This window comes from Cydia splendana, chromosome 19, assembly GCF_910591565.1.
Source record: "Cydia splendana chromosome 19, ilCydSple1.2, whole genome shotgun sequence".
Taxonomy (NCBI): Eukaryota; Metazoa; Arthropoda; class Insecta; order Lepidoptera; family Tortricidae; genus Cydia; species Cydia splendana.
This window is the reverse complement of record NC_085978.1, coordinates 4,080,150-4,097,388: the sequence shown is the minus strand read 5'-3', so window position 1 is coordinate 4,097,388 and position 17,239 is coordinate 4,080,150. Positions and strand designations below refer to the sequence as shown.

At 38.0% G+C, this 17,239-nt stretch overlaps 1 protein-coding gene and 1 long non-coding RNA gene across 2 annotated transcripts in view; one reads left to right on the top strand and one right to left on the bottom strand.

Annotated features, from left to right (window-relative positions):
* The window catches only part of LOC134799945 (uncharacterized), a 280,917-nt gene that overhangs the window by 130,815 nt on the left and 132,863 nt on the right, over positions 1-17,239 (bottom strand). The gene's annotated exons all lie outside the window — the stretch shown is intronic.
* Positions 1-17,239, top strand: part of LOC134799922 (uncharacterized) — a 95,229-nt gene that overhangs the window by 45,595 nt on the left and 32,395 nt on the right. Inside the window, exons 5-6 of the mRNA XM_063772360.1 lie at positions 14,731-15,067; positions 17,048-17,203. Of these exons, the coding sequence (XP_063628430.1) occupies positions 14,731-15,067; positions 17,048-17,203 (493 nt within the window). The remainder of the gene's footprint in view (positions 1-14,730; positions 15,068-17,047; positions 17,204-17,239) is intronic.

The window sequence follows — 17,239 nt, the reverse complement described above, 5'->3', positions numbered from 1 at the left end:
ATACGATAGCAATTCTTTGACCAAGTGCCTCGCCAAGGGCGACGCAGCTCCTTACAAAGCGATAATTTTACGGCACCATTACTCATGCAAGAACAGTGGCTCTGTGATATTTAATTTGGTGGGGTTAAATGTACGAGTCATACGTGCACATGGTAAACAGATGGGGTAACCGATGGATTGTTTTGTAGCTCTTTTCTATATGCGTTGGTTGATTATTGATGCATATATTTAGGTTGAAGACCTTATTACATACTTACCTCTAGGAGTGAGAAACTTGGATTAGAGAGAAATCTCTATGAGCGAGAAAAATATTCTGGCCCCTTGAACACTCGCTTTTCAGGTTTGGCTTTATTTCGAATAGGGATTGCAATCCGGTCCGGCGGATCCGGTAATCCGGCCGGATCCGGCACTTTTTAGGAGCTACCGGATCCGGTTGAAATCACCGGATCCGGACCGGATCCATGTAGATAGCAAAAAAAAACCGGGCAAGTGCGAGTCGGACTCGCGCACGAAGGGTTCCGTACCATAATGCAAAAAAAAAACGAAAAAAAAAAGCAAAAAAAAACGGTCAGCCATCCAAGTACTGACTACTCCCGACGTTGCTTAACTTTGGTAAAAAATCACGTTTGTTGTATGGGAGCCCCATTTAAATCTTTATTTTATTCTGTTTTTAGTATTTGTTGTTATAGCGGCAACAGAAATACATCATCTGTGAAAATTTCAACTGTCTAGCTATCACGGTTCGTGAGATACAGCCTGGTGACAGACAGACGGACGGACGGACGGACGGACGGACGGACGGACGGACGGACGGACGGTCGGACGGACGGACGGACGGTCGGACGGACGGACGGACAGCGAAGTCTTAGTAATAGGGTCCCGTTTTACCCTTTGGGTACGGAACCCTAAAAAGACCGCACACAGCACCCACTGTGCGTTTTAGGTGAGATAAAGGCTACGGATGGAAGAAAGAAGTTAAACAGAATAAAGAACGAATGAAAAAGTCAAGATTTAGTAAAATAAGAAGATATGTATTTAATATGACGATAATTGAGAACAGAAGAGGATTTCTTCTTCTTTCATGTTGGTGGCACGAATCGGCACGATACGACGATTACTTAAATACTTAGAAGTATACTATAGAAGTAATATGGTCCTGGGTTTGAATCCCGGTAAGGGCATTTATGTGTGTGATGAACACAGATATTTGTTATTTGTTCCCAAGTCATAGGTGTTTTCTATGTATATAAGCATGTATTTATCAATATACTATACGTATTTACTTATATCGTCGCCTAGTAGTACTACCTAGCTAGCTAGTACCCATAGTACTGTTTGTTGCTACGAGCTTTGCTTGGTTTGGGGCTAATGGATGTCAGCGTTACAAATAATTCCGTCAAAGAACAGTTACGAAAACTTGTTCTTTCAAGGAGTTCCAATTCCCATCCCATAATTATCGCATTAACAGGCTTTGGAATCGAATCAAATCTATAATTTTATTGTAAACGTAAATTTGAGCAGAATGTGAATGATTATATATAATAAAATTAATAAATGACTTAAATTTCACATTTTTTTTTAAATTGAGATTGACATTGTAACACTAAAGTAGTTTCTTATTAACTTCAAATTGTTGTTTTATGAATACATTTGTAAAAATACCCTTTGTTTCTCATATAACGCATAAAACTTGAGAAATATGTCATTTAATTAACTTTAATATCCTTACACCTAACCGGATCCGGTCCGGCCGGATCCGGCCGGAATGTGGTCAAAATCCGGCCGGATCCGGCCGGATTGAAAATCAATCCGGTTTGCAATCCCTAATTTCGAAGTTAAATAAGGATGGATAACGAATATACCATTTTAAGAAGGATATGACCTATTAATTGGAGATTTGGGTTATGTTCCATTTTCTTTAAGCTGTCTTAATTTGCTTTTATGGATGGATAGAAGAGTTTGTTCAAGTCTTGAATGTTGACTTAACGTTCGACGAACATTGTTATCTAATTTGTTATTCTCCGCACAGACAACGGTAGAAAGTATCGTGATTGGAACGTCCCGTCCGTCCATCACATTTCCAATAAGTTCATCGCATCAATGAACTTTGACTTGAAATAACTAACACGAATTATTTTTGACGTTGAACATCGAAAGTTTCTGCTTTCTACTATCGAGTGGTGGGCTCCAAAGCAATTTTATAAAAGTATAAACTCCTTGCAAAGGATTACCTACTTATCTGGCTAAATTAACGAGGCACATGAAGCAGTTTTTGCCCGAGAAAGTTTGTTTGGATTGGACGAATATAAGCGAATACAAAGAGTCTTGTATACCTTTCACTTGCTCAGAGTATTTGTGATGACCGTCAATGGCGTCAATAAAAGTAAGAAGAAGTAATAAATAAGACCAATTCACCAAGCTATCCAAGTTTTGCTCATGCTTGGCATCGGAGCAGATAGAACATTTATGTACTTTGAGCCACAAAAGCTAAGAAAAAGAACGATTGGGAGTATCATTTTAAAACTCTTTGGCAAAGATCTCACGTTCAAGATAAGCTTCTGATTACTTCACATCCATTCGTATTTAGTTTCGGAGTATTCCGTAATATTACGTCAATTATGAGACATCATACATAACATTCATTCATTCGGCTGTCTTCGTGTTGCAGTGTAATTATCTGATTACTCTGTAGCTGATTAATTGCACTAATTACATTCCACACCTGCGGCGGTGTAGAAGTGCATGCTTGCAGTTACTTGTGGCGATTCTCAATTGACACCTGACACTGAAATTTTCCTGTAATTTCTGATTTGATAAGTAGGTAAAATTTAACGTAAAAAAGCCTACAAAAAGAGGGCAGCACCCGTCGTGCACCTAGCGAATAACAGCAACAACATCTTTAGGTTATATAAAAATGCAGTATGTCTATTTTAATGACCCGTGGTGAGTGAGTACACAATTTTACGTCTTCCGGTCAGGTGCACAAGGAAACTGTAAATGCAATTTACAGCCCCGGTGACGTAAAATTGTTTACACGTACACTGGAATCTAGTTAAGAACTAACGGCAACCGAGAAGGAGGGCTAGACTTGCCTTAACCACATACACATTGCTCCAGTGATACATTCATAAATTACTCATACAAAACGTAAGCAATTACCAAGTGTTCTTAACTGTTTTTCCTCATAAAAGTACTTGTTATTAAGACCAGACGATCATATCTGTAGTAGGTACATATTATAGCGAATATGCATTGTTACTTGAACAATTAATACCTACTTGTGTTTTATAATGAGCCGCTGGCGCCACAATGTCATTCCTACACGCCGGTGCCACGCAATGTAAATAGTTGCCTGTCTCTTATAGTTAGCAGAGGGCTTTAATGCAGAAATGTAAGTGAATTTAGCACTTTGTATGCAAGCGAAAACGTCTATTTCAAACCTGTTTTGTGGTATTCAACGCCAAGTAATAGATACGCGAAGGTATATAGCTGGCAAGGGATAAACAAGTCATCGAACTTGAATATTTTAAGTTTACTTTAAGGGCACATCAAAAAGAGTTCTTGAGTAGATTTTCCAAAACCTTTGGCTAGTAAGAGAAGACCGTTTTAATTCTGAGTAATCAAAATTGTATCTGCTGAATTCGCCGCCATTTTTAAAACAGCAAGACGTCGATACTTGAAGAGCAATCTAAAATATTCTGAATAAAAGTACTTAAGAGAGGACTTCCGTTATCCGTTGGGCAATGAGGGTGGGTAACTTCAAATAATCGAACCGAAATTAAGAATCGAACGTCCGTTACAGCAAGACGCCATTATTAAAGCAGGAAACTAAATTTCGAAGCTGGAGCCCTTTAAAATAAAATTTGGTGATAAATGTATGTGATGTTTGCGTGGTTTTGATGCTCATGCTTCAGAAAAACAGTTGTAAGATAATTGTAGATACTTTTGTACAATGTTTTCACTGTAGCTTCGAACATAACAAGATTACACTGAAATACCATACCGTTGATAGTATAATATTCTTCTATATCAATTAATTACCAAGCCTAAACACTTATGAAAAGTCTAAGGTCAATTGCACTCGGACTGGTTCTACAGAGAAAGTGTTACCAACTAAACGGCAGTGCACGTGCAACGGGACTTTCTGCGAGAGATCGTTTCCCATTCCCATGGCTCGAGTGCGAGACACGCGAATGATTGATCTATTTTATAATGAATCGGTAGGAAGAGAGATGGGAGACGATAACGGTTATTAAATCGATAAGTCAATGTAAGATAAGAAAACGCAATTTATGTTATAACAGCGACCCACCCCGGCTTCGCACGGGTTACACAAAACCTTAACAAATTATACACCTAAACCTTCCTCAAGAATCAATCCTATTGATTGGTGAAAACCGCATGAAAATCCGTTCAGTAGTTTTCGAGTTTATTGCGAACATATATACATACAGACAGACGCGGTGGGGGACTTTGTTTTATAAAATGTAGTGATAAGAATCTGAAATTAGAAATAAAATTTTGACTCCTAAAGGGGTGTTTCAAAAGAACTCTTCCGTGAAAAGGATAATTCTGAAGATCAACAATCTAATCAACAAAACCAAAATAAATACGATAAGGTAATTTGCGACATACGACGACCTTGTGGATAAGAAGGTTGGAACTTCCTCAAATATGTAATCGATGAGTTTTTAACAACTATCAGCTGTAACTGTAACTTTTCAATGTAGACTGAACTTACACATATGACTCATGCAAGTCTCACGCGAAGTAAAGAACCAAAATACATGCTATTTATTTAGTTCAGTCGGAATGCATAAACGGCAAAACAGACAGATGAGATGAGACAGCTATAACCTGGATTAACTGGACTGGATTGGACTAACATAAATGATATTTTTTATCCCACAAATGATCTGAAGCAACGTGTAGGAGTAACAGGTGGGGTGTCCGTTAAACCGCTTCTAGGGGTACTGTCATGGCCTGAGGCCATACAATAAATAATAATCCTAATTAGTTTATATTGACAGTGCTCAGAAATTACAATCGCAATTTCATGCTCAACGCTCTTGATAATAAGACAGGCCACTCTACTTAACCTGCGCTATGTCACACCCAATTTACGACAGTCAATGTAATTGAGCAGAAATGTAGCTAGTGAAACTAAACTAAAAATAAATGAAGAACAGGCGTAGGTATAGTCAGCCAAGAAAGTGGTTTACCATCACTTTTCGACTCTATCATCTGATTGATAGAGTCGAAAGGTGGTAAACCACTTTCTTGACTGACCGTACTATGCTGCTATAAAACAGCATACTCGTAATTTGTAGCTATTTTTAGCTGATTCAAACACATTTCTAAATTTCTAATATTATGACATTTATAAGTACCTATTGCAGGTTTTTTTTAATTGTTCCCTTGTGGGCTTGTGGTACCACAGGAGTGGAATAAACTAGTGGCTTTATGAGATGTAGATCTCGCCAGCCCCCTTTTCTCTGCCATTTTGAAACATTTCCTAAAACCAAATCGACAAATAAAATCCATATCATTTCTGTCAAAAATTTTCACTGGGATCGGTTAAGAAATGCGACCTGGGGAGAAGAATAGCTGAAAAGATTTTTCCCCGAGTTGAATCGATGACGCTTCGCTCGCGCTTTGTGATCTCTCGGTCAATAAGAATCAAGGCACGAACTACATCCAAACGATGGGCGCGTTTACCTTTACCATCATGATTGGCACGCGACGGGGCAGACCGTCCTTTATAGGCCGTGGCGGGTCGACCACCTTACTTCTATTGCTCTAAGTTCAGGGCTATATCTATTTTATATGGTCTGGTATTGCAACTGTATCAATCAATGCTTTAGGAGCAGTGTTATATGTTTTTCATTTTTTTTATGTGAATAGAAGAGGTAGAAAATATATTTGAGAATCAGTCTTATCAGTCAACGTGAAAAGTCCCTTGGTATGAAATGAGGATGAGAGAAAATCTGGGTTTATTGAAATGAAAAACCGGGCAAGTGCGAGTCGGACTCGCGCACGAAGGGTTCCGTACCATAATGCAAAAAAAAAAACAAAAAAAAGCAAAAAAAAAAACGGTCACCCATCCAAATACTGACCACTCCCGACGTTGCTTAACTTTGGTCAAAAATCACGTTTGTTGTATGGGAGCCCCATTTAAATCTTTATTTTATTCTGTTTTTAGTATTTGTTGTTATAGCGGCAACAGAAATACATCATCTGTGAAAATTTCAACTGTCTAGCTATCACGGTTCGTGAGATACAGCCTGGTGACAGACGGACGGACGGACGGACGGACGGACGGACAGCGAAGTCTTAGTAATAGGGTCCCGTTTTACCCTTTGGGTACGGAACCCTAAAAATGTTGTGCATTGGAGGGCGCCAAGTCCACTGGTCCCAGTCCATTATGTTTCTCAAAACCCTTATTGTCCACAAAAGTCTTCCATGTTCCAACCCCAATAATAGGAAAAAATGTCTGCTTATTAACTCAACTTTCACTAATTAAGTAGTAATAGCATTAATTAACACCTGCGCCAATTTATTAGTTTGCCGATCACACCACAGGCTTCCTTACTGAGCTGTGGCAAAAAAAAGTCGCCATAACTAAATAGACAGAAGACAGATGATGATAATATTTTGAGTTCGCATGCAAAGATTTGTTATGTATTGAACCAGTGAGACACAGCATGGCCTGGCACTGGCATGTTTTAATACAATCTATTGCGGTGTTGATTTCACATCATCGACCGCATCGGAAATTCGGAACATTCGGAATGCATTCCGACTACTTAGTAGACTCGGAACTCTTTAGTAACTTTTACATCCGCGCCCCTTCGTAAACAAAAAAAAAAATGGTTTCACATTTTAGTTTTATTTCTAATGTTTCGGCCAAACTAGCCACAGACTGGATTGGATCCCACAGAATGAGACTCGGAGCAGAGGAAGATCAAAACGGAGTTGGCGGGGCGACCTAGATTCATTTTATGAAATGCACACTGCATTGGAGAGGACAGGAGAGGACTAAATGGCGGAAGAGAGGGGAGGCCTTTGCCCAGCAGTGGGACACTCTTAATATAGGCCAGTAAAAGTGTTTTGTTAAAATTTGGGTTTATTTAAAAATAACTTATCCATGTGACATCATAGGCAAATGGTTTGCCTGTGGTTTGAAACTGAATTAACTTAAGCCGTTTTTAGGGAATATTAGGCAAAGCTCTGCGTAGGTGGCACCCTTTGTGGCACATACAGTAAACAAACCACATTGACACATCACACGCCACGTCACATGGCCTACCGCGAAACAAGAAAATCGAAATTTCGTTATCTAATCTCTCTATCACTCTTGCATATTCGAGCGATAAAGAGGCAGATAACTAAATCTCGATTTTCGCGTTTACCGGTAGGCCCTTGTGTAGTCAAGTCAAATATACTTTATTCATGTAGGCCTAGTAACAAGCACTTATGAAGTAAACCGCCTTGATGCATCAATGTCATATTTTATTGTCTGTGAAAACTTGTCAAAAAACAGTTTAAGGCACAGTATGTATAAGTTAGTCTATGAATTTACTAGAGTCGAGTCGGTAGTGCTGCACTCTGGGGGCAGAACATTGCAGTAATATCCCCTATTGATATCCAGTTCGTTTAGATTTTCAGTTTTCTCCATAGATTATGTGTATGAATATTTATGCTCGTTTCAAATATAGAATATTAACCATAGACAACAGACCAGCTTCCATATCGGCAGCGGGCGACCTCCCGCGGCCACGGCTGGGCGTTCACCCTGTATCCGTGTCAGTACTGCGTACTGCGTTTAAAAACAAACTATCAAATCAAAAAAGGAATTACCATTTTGGACCCACTTGAGACGTATAAAGATCGAGATTGATTTTAAATTGACTGAAAACTTAATGCGTAACGGTCGTAAAGCTTAGTGTGTTCTTTTTTCGAATGATCGCGTCCAATCAAAGTGGCATTGGCATTCCCAGCGATTCGTTCCCATTGGTTGCTTTTCGCGCGCTTTTACGTTTTGTTTACATGCTTTAAAATAACCTGTTTTTATCTCTTGTTAACTTTTCATTCAACATCGATCAATGTCCCTTGTGTGTGTGAAGGTTACACATACGTATAACTTATCGCGATCGCGTTATCTAGCCATTGTAAATGATTTAAATAATAACTCGATAAATGTCGACCTTGGGCGTGTCGAATTGTTATGAGTGCACGTTTCGTTTGTATTACCGTTAGCGCACACCATAAGTCTCCGTACAATTTCCATTGTTATTATTCAAATCTCAAGTTTACATTTCACGTACTTAAATCGGGTATGGGTACTATGGTATTTTGAATAACAAGTGCCTTTTTATTATAAGTACTTACATTACAAACCGTATTATAATTTCAGTATGTAGTCTATATGCAGCATAATATATAAACCTATTTTCCACTGAAACGTCAAAAGTTACCTACTAGGAAGCGAATTTTAAGGAATATATTCGTCTGTGTCCAGGGTATTAAATGCTACAATACATAGGTAAGTATTCAACTGACTTTCAAAACGGTTCTACACGAAAACAACTAGTCGAGTGGAAGATATTAAAATTTTTTACTTGTATACAGTTAAGTTTTTGCTAGAAATTACTTTGCCGCACCCACTTGCATGTTTTGGACACCGTTACTCGAACGACTGGCAGAATAGGGAACGAAACATCAAATTAACGATTATTGTCTTTGGTCACGCGCGCACACCCTTCATGCTAGATCATGTGGGTTTCAGGCATTGTTTTGAAAGTAAAATTAATAATATCTATGCCCAATATGGTCCCTTTTAACAAAAAGAAGAATTCACACTCTCGGTTTGAAATTCTGGATTTGGATTGAAGATTTGAAGCGTTATTACCAAGATGACATCGACAACCGCCAAACGAAAAAAAAATGTATTAAGAATGATAGATGTTAAGAAAAATCACGTCACTATTTCAGTACATTATTTAAGTTTCAATTGCCGTTTTCTATCAACAATTGTCATCTTGGCTAGGCCCCCAACTTGGTCATTGACAACATGACAACCTACGAGACGTAAAACTACACGGTGAATTCAGATGGATTTTTGATCAGTTTGTAGCTTCTGCCTTTATAAGCAACCAAGCAAATTTTAAAGTCAAGATATAAGTGCGACATAATATAGTAGAAATTAAATAAAATGGAACTTAAAAAAATCAGTACTAAATTGTTGCCATGTTTAAGAATTTACGTCAAAAATATGACAGTTACGTACGAAGTGGCGCCCTCAATAATTTTCAACAGTTTGTTGTCGGACTACACTTGGGATCTGGAAATATAGAGCTGATCAAGCTCGAGGATTCGAGTTAAATTGTTGCTGATCAAAAGTCACAAGCCTTCAAGGCTGGATTATTCTCAGAAGGCTAATTTCACAGCACCTACACACCAGCCATTGTACATATTGTACGATACCCACATTGTAGATGGTATACCTTTTACATCATTGTATACAAATGCAATTTTTGCATCACGTTATGGTAGTGGACGTACGAGCTCCTTACTCGGTTAGGTTGTATGCAGCACGATGCTTATCGTATAAATATAGCATGTAACATACACACATATATATATATATATATATATATATATATATATATATATATATTAATTACGCCTATTTTCCGGAGGGGCAGGCAGAGACCACGGATTTCCACTTGCTACGATCCTGACAAACACAGGTACAAATATACCAAATACTTAGTTGATATGAGCAGCAATGGCGGCGCATCATAAATATTGACATTAAACTTCTTGGAAACTCGTTATTTTTACAATAATCCATAACCCCTTTTTGATCCCATTCGTCCTTGAATCTGAGAACAAAGAACTTTAAAACGCTATCTATGTTAGTAACAAATGAACAAAGCAATAAAAAGCCCCTAGGTGTGCCCTATTAGCATAGGACAGGGGAGCGTCCGTTGGGGGACTAGCGAATAGGGTTGCCAGCGCAGAAATCAATATCCTGATTTAAATTCGTTTTTTTTATAAAAAAAAACAAACGAATTGATAACCTCCCCCTTTTTTTGGTGTCGGTTAAAATTACTTATATCCAGTGATCATACATTTTCCAGCATTTTTGGTGCAGCAGAGTGGTTAACGGAATTGGTAAATTGGTATAGATAATTTCAACTGAAATGGTAAATTAAGGTTAATATTAACGTAATTAACGCTAATTAATCATTAGGGTTGAAATTATTTATACCAATTCCGTTAACACCACTCCGCTGCACCAAATCGATTCGCGTGGTGTTAACGGAATTGGTATAGATAATTTCAATTGAAATGGTAAATTAAGGTTAATTTCAACGTAATAAACGCTAATTAATCATTAGGGTTGAAATTATTTATACCAATTCCGTTAACAACACTTCGTGCACCAAAAACGCTGGAAAATGTACGATCCCTGCTGATATCCATGATTGACCATAGTCCTTGCTGGTGGATATAACATTTACTGTGAATAATATCTTAATTTATTCCTTGCTTTAGGACACATAGTACTTAAAACCTAATTGGTACCTACTTTATATGGTTCATATTGTTCATAAATACTGTCTTTTAAACAGTCTGAAAAGTCGACATAGCTCAAGGGGTCAAATAACAACTTTGCCCTCTTATACCTAATGAAAATAACTATTTATCTACCCATAGAGTGTGTCTTACAAAGTTTCAATCTAATTCTTGGGTAGGTACTTACATACCCACTTTAGAATGAAGTAATAGTTATTTGTACAACAAGAGATCAAAGTTTGAGATTTCTTCGAGTGCTTATTTTGAGTCCCGTGCAAGCGAAAGATTCTATAATAGATTCACGAGCGTAGCGAGTGAATCTAATTTAGAATCTTGAGCGTAGTAAGGGATTCAAAAGCGCACGAGATGTAAATAACTTTGATCTCGTGTAGTACACAAAATTTTTCACCCTAAGCAGTGAGAACATACCTAGAGGGACAGAGATAATAGAACCCAAGTATATCGAATTAGACCCCGCATGTTGAAATGACTATAAAGGTCACTTGAATGTCATTTTGTCTCACTCAATGAGCAAAATCGCATTTTGCTCACTGAGTGAGACAAAATGACTCAGTGAGCAAAATCGCATTTTGCTCACTGTTTTTAAGAAGCAAAACAAGGGTGTTCGAGCTGCTGAGGTGAAAAAGATATTGCCTGACTGACAAATCCTGGTGTCTCGTAACCCTACTGGAACTTAACTGACACAGGAAGGGTAATTGAAATTTAAATGCATTTTGCGTTTCGATCGCTGCATTTGTTATGCTCGTATGAAAACGATTGCGTTTGATAGCTTTTTCGACGGCAAACAATCTGCTTTTGAACGCCAAGAAAACCAAATGCATCAAGTTTACGCTACCTAACGTCAAGCAGGTAAATAACAGCAAGATTAAAATAAAAGGTGATACGCTGGAATTTGAGGATCGAACTGTTTTCCTGGGAGTCACTCTAGACTCCAAACTGCAATGGCATGCACATATAGGCACTCTAGCCGGAAAACTTAGTTCAGCAGCCTATGCAGTGAGGAGAATCAAACAGCTAACAAACGTAGAGACGGCCAGGCTGGTATACTTTAGTTACTTCCATAGTGTTATGTCTTATGGAATTCTGTTGTGGGGAAAAGCGGCAGATATTCAGACAATATTTGTGCTGCAAAAACGAGCTGTACGTTCCATCTATGGACTGGGCGCTCGAGTATCCCTAAGAGAGAAATTCAAAGAAGTTAACATTCTTACCGTTGCATCTCAATACATACTAGAGAATATTATGTATGTTCGGAAAAACATCCACGAATTCAAGGTTAACAGTGATATCCATAACTATAACACTAGAAACAAACATAAGCTTGCTGTGCCCGCCCACCGCCTCCGTAAGGTTAGTACGTCTTTCGTCGGGAACTGTACACGTTTTTATAACAAAGTCCCCACTGATGTAGTGAATTTACCACTTCACAAATTTAAGTCGCACATTAAGCGCTCCTTGTTAAGTAAGGCGTACTACACTGTAAATGATTTTATAAACGATAGAGATGCCTTTAAGCAGGTAGCTTAATTTCATTAGTATAATAAGAGCTAAATAAATATTGTTTTTTTTTACATTGTGAATTAAATATGCTAGTGTCCAGTAGAATTGACACATGAGACAATGATGTTCTCGCTTGATTAAATTGTTTAATTTAATTTTAGTTTTGGACACTTGGAGACCTTATACATCTCTAAGTATTTATTTATTTATTTTATTTTTATTTTTGATTGTACATACCTATATTTTTAATGTTTCTGACACTTAGAGACCTTTACATCTCTAAGTCAACTTAGGCTAGTAATTATGTGAAGCTATACTGTCTTTTTATGTAACATACGAGCACAAAATGCCGTGTCTTACTGTTACATGTTATTACTATTTTAATATTATTATAGGCCGGAAGCTTGAACATGTCATGCTCGCTTAAAAGTCTTTACTTACGGTGGCGTCGTTGATCGGGTCGCCACTTTCCCGAATGAAGGTTGAGGGAGGCGATGGCTGAGATACGCGTCATACTCGTGAACGGGTGCTGTTTGTGGAGACTGGTCTGTTTAAGCTAACACAAGCTATTATACTTAGTAACTTTATTTTTATTAATTAATTACAGTGAGACGCCTCATTCTGCTCTCGTATGTTTCTTTTCTCTTAATGAATGTATTAATTATACAGGATATTGACTCTTGGAGACCCTATACATCTCTAAGGATAACTTGATAAACTATATAATCTTATAGTTCTGACACCTAGAGACATTTACACCTCTAAATATTATAGATTTTTTTTTTGTGTTTTGTATCTGTATTTTTTATGTAATTCGACATTAAGAGACCATATACATCTCTTAGTAATTGTAATACGTTAGATTGAATTGTTAGTTTTATTTTATAAAATTGTTGATGTTATTATTTTTGCTTATATGTAAATTCAATGATGACGTGTAAAAGTGCCCTTGTGGCCTATTTGCTGAATAAATGTTGATGTTTGATGTTTGATGTTTGATGTTTGATGTTTTAACTCTATCGTCTATGAAATAAGGCATATTTTAAATCAATGAATATGAGTACCTACCCATAGTTGAAGCAAAGACATATGTAACTTCGTATAAGACGAATAAAGTCTACGGAAAAAACGTGCCTCGGAATTCAAGCAAAAGTCATTCTCGAATAGATGGCGCACACACCTTTAGCCTATCCTCGGCTAGATGGCGTGACGACACCGTTTCATATTTAACAATTTTAACACATAGATATCAGTGAATGAACAGGGATCAATATGATATAAAAATAATAAAATCATTTATCCATATATATACATTTTTTGATAACTTTATACGTTTTTATTTTGAGTTTTAGTCGTGTGTCGATAGATGGCAGTAAATTTACAGTGACTACAAAATTTACAATGACAGGACCCCTCTATACTATCTATTCTTTTTGGTTGAAGTTAACAAACTATTATTTACTTACAAAAATCAATAGCTTTTATTTTATAAAGATGGATTAGTTACTGCAACGTACAATTTAACTAACTAACTACAGTAGTAAGTAAGCGTGTTTAGAATACCTACTAAAGTTTATAATTGTCTAGGATTAAAGTATTTAATAGCTTAGTGACCTAACTCATGTCAACTCTTATTCTCAAAAGTGCATGCTCTGATATTTTTGACGGCTACGTTACCAGGGGCGTATTTTGAAATTTGGCGCCCCGGGCCAATAACATCTAGCGACTTTCACCAAGGAGGAGTTTTGGCCGAAGGGTGTCAAGTTCCGGCGGTTCCGCGGCCGGCTCCCTGACACTGCGGGGTTGCGAACTGCATCGCAGCCATAATTGTGTGTTTTTAGTTTTAAGATATATTTTGTAATAATTAATATGTATGCTAGTTTTAAGGTATTTATCTATGGGCCAATAGTTGCCTGAAAATAAATATTTTCATTCATTTTCATTCATTCATTCATTCAATACGTTTTGCCGCCCCAGAAGTCCAGGAAGAAAAACAAAATGCAATCCGCCAGGGGCGGCATATGCCGCCCCTGGGGGTTGGCGCCCCGGGTCATGGCCCGGATGGCCCTAGGGTAAATACGCCCCTGTACGTTACACGTAGTGCCTTGTCATGTTTTGGAATGGCAAATCCAGTCTGTCAAGTCTGTGTCTGTATGTATTGCGTCTTTTCGTTGTATTTGGTTGCTTGTATTCGTCTACCTAGTGGTATATATGTGACCAGATCATCGATTTTGATCATTTCATGATCTTAGAATTGATCACTTCATGATATGGTTAGGTTAAAAAGGGTTGGTTATTTCATGATGTCGCCAACCGATCATTTCACGAATGATTGGCACATGATGAAATGATCAATTCTAAAGATCTGGCTACGACATATACATATTTCTAATGTCATCCAAATTTGTTTTAATCGTTATCTAATCGACCATGTGGAATAATTACCTATCTGTAATTACCACCTGATAATCTATTTATAGATAAACTGTGTACCGAGTTACCGACATTACCGACGCTAATTCGAACCGCGAGCCGTTGACACAAAAAAACTTACTCGACAACGAACGAACGAAACATGATATAAAAAGTGTTCAAGATGATGAAATTCAAATCACTATTCCGTAGAGGACCAAGCCAGGGGAAGCAAGAACCTGCACTGAAAGGCGCTCCTTCCGTTTCAAGTCTCGATTCAAAGCATCATAAGGTTGCGCCAACGAGGGACAAGACTTTAAAGATCTTTGGGTCGAAAGAGAAGCTTCATAAAGCGCATAAGAAGAATTTAGGGAACAATAATGCTGTAGTGGAAGAAGGGGAGGGGGAATTTGAAGATGCGCGGGGGTCGTATGACAGTGCTGAGGAGCTGTCGCGGGGGTCGCAGGAGTGCGTGAGCTTGCCGGTGATGCTGAATGCGGAGATGCCCGGCTTCCAGGAGGTGGAGCTGCGACCGAGATTGCCGTCTGAGGTATGTTTTATTACTTACTATACATATTTTTTTGGCCTTTGGTCTCCGATTGGTACACTACGCTGCGTGGAGCTTCATCACGTTTTTTAAGTTTTTTCTCTTTTGCTTTCCCATACAATTTAATACTACGCATCGTATGGCATTGTAGGGCGTCAACCGGAAACCTATTGGAGCAAGTTAATTGTGAATTTCCATCAGAGAAGGGTCCTTTTAATAGTGATGTACCGACTATTGATTTGGCCGACTAGCCGACTAATCGGCGCTCGAATGGCCGATTAGTCGGCCGACTAGTCGGCTAGTCGGCCAGATCATTAGTTTCGTATAAGTTCTGGTGAAAAACAATAGTTTTGCTCCTTTGGTTGCACTATTCATCATATTAGCTTGGCTAAAACGTGTTCTACAGGTGATTCGGTCAAAATGTGTTTTTTGAAAAACAAATTATAGCCAGCATTCGATGAATGTAGTATGATACCTTTGGGTCCGCTGCTTTACGCACACTAGTGTCCCATGCCCTCCCCCTGACGCAACCCCCCCTTTTAGCATGAAATATGTCCCGCTTGACAGTTTTTTTATGTTTTGGGGAAAGTATACAATATAGGAAAAAAGTGTCAATGAAAGAAATATCGCTATTAAATTATTAACAAAAAAGGTTATATTCATTTTTTTTATATGACGCACCATATTGATGTTATGGCTAGATGAACTTCGACAAAATTTAACCGTTGAAAAACTTGTTGAAGATCAATATATTATATAACATAGTACGTGATAGTACTAAAACAAATTTTACACGGAGAATAATTTTGCAAGCTTATTTTCCGTATAACATTTCTTTCAGTACTATCACGTACTATGTTATATTGAACTTCAACAAGTTAATACATGAATATGGTGAGTCTTACCAAAAAGTTGCATGTAACCTTTTTGTTTAAAATTTATTAAGGATTATTTCTTACCTTGACACTTTATTCCTAACTCTAATACTTTACTCAAAAATTTAAAATAACCGTCACCCGGGACATATTTCATGCTAAAAGGGGGGGTTGCGTCAGAGGGAGGGCATGGGACACTAGTGTGCGTAAAGCACCATACCCATAGATAGGTATCATACTACATTCATTGAATGCTGGCTATAATTTGTTTGTCTTCCCCATACATTAGAACACAACTTGACCGAATCAAGGTTCAAAGACCTGTCAAAAGAATCCTCGTTCAATTTCTGTCTTTCTTTTATTTTGCGATCCTGAAGCAGACCGTCAGTACAGCTTGTAGGAGGTATTTCCAAGGCTCTATTTCCCTTACCAGTTAAGAACCTATCCCCTGTGGTCATCAGCGTTTTTACGAGCAACGTGCCCTGTCTAAGTCTCTGAATTTTGCAACAACATTAATAGTTTCAAACGGTCAATTATATGAACTAAAGTTTTCGTATGCACCCTGAATAGGTATTTTAGTAAAATAGACATCAAACATATGGTAAATATTGACTGTTCATTTCTTTTTTTCTGTTTTTCTTTCACTAATAAAGTGCCGAGTAATCGGCCTTTTTTGCCGACTAGTCGCCGACTAATCGCCGACTACAAATGTGGCCGGATAGTCGGCTTTCCCGACTAGTCGGTACATCCCTCTCCTTTATGCTTCATGTACAATAAGAACCTTTCTATCAGAATTTCTGTTGGAATTTCAGATAAAAGGACCTTATAGTACTTGAAGCATAGGAACCCTTCTATGATGGAAAGCCACAATTTATTAGATTGTGGGTTAAAGCTGTAAATTAGCGCTTTTATTGACTACGCACATGAATTGTTCCATTTACTTGAATTAATTTTAGCAACCTATGAAGCTATACTGGGTTATTTTCGTTGTTTTTATCAAAAGGCCTAATTTTGATAAAAACAATGCGATATTTCAATTTTGTAAATAGAAAAGTATTTTTTAAGTACCTACTCCCTTTTTTATAACTACTTATATCTATCCCAACAGGCATCACTTGCGTCAGGTGCCCGAGAACTGGAAACGCTTCGTCGGGAACTGGAAGCATGCGTCATGGAACGCGCTCAACTTCAGGCAAGGGTCGAGGAGTTGGTCGAAAGATGCAGCGAGACAGAACGGCTACGCTCCCAGCTGGAAAGACTCAAGGTGAGACAACTATCCGAGTATACACAGGTATTGATC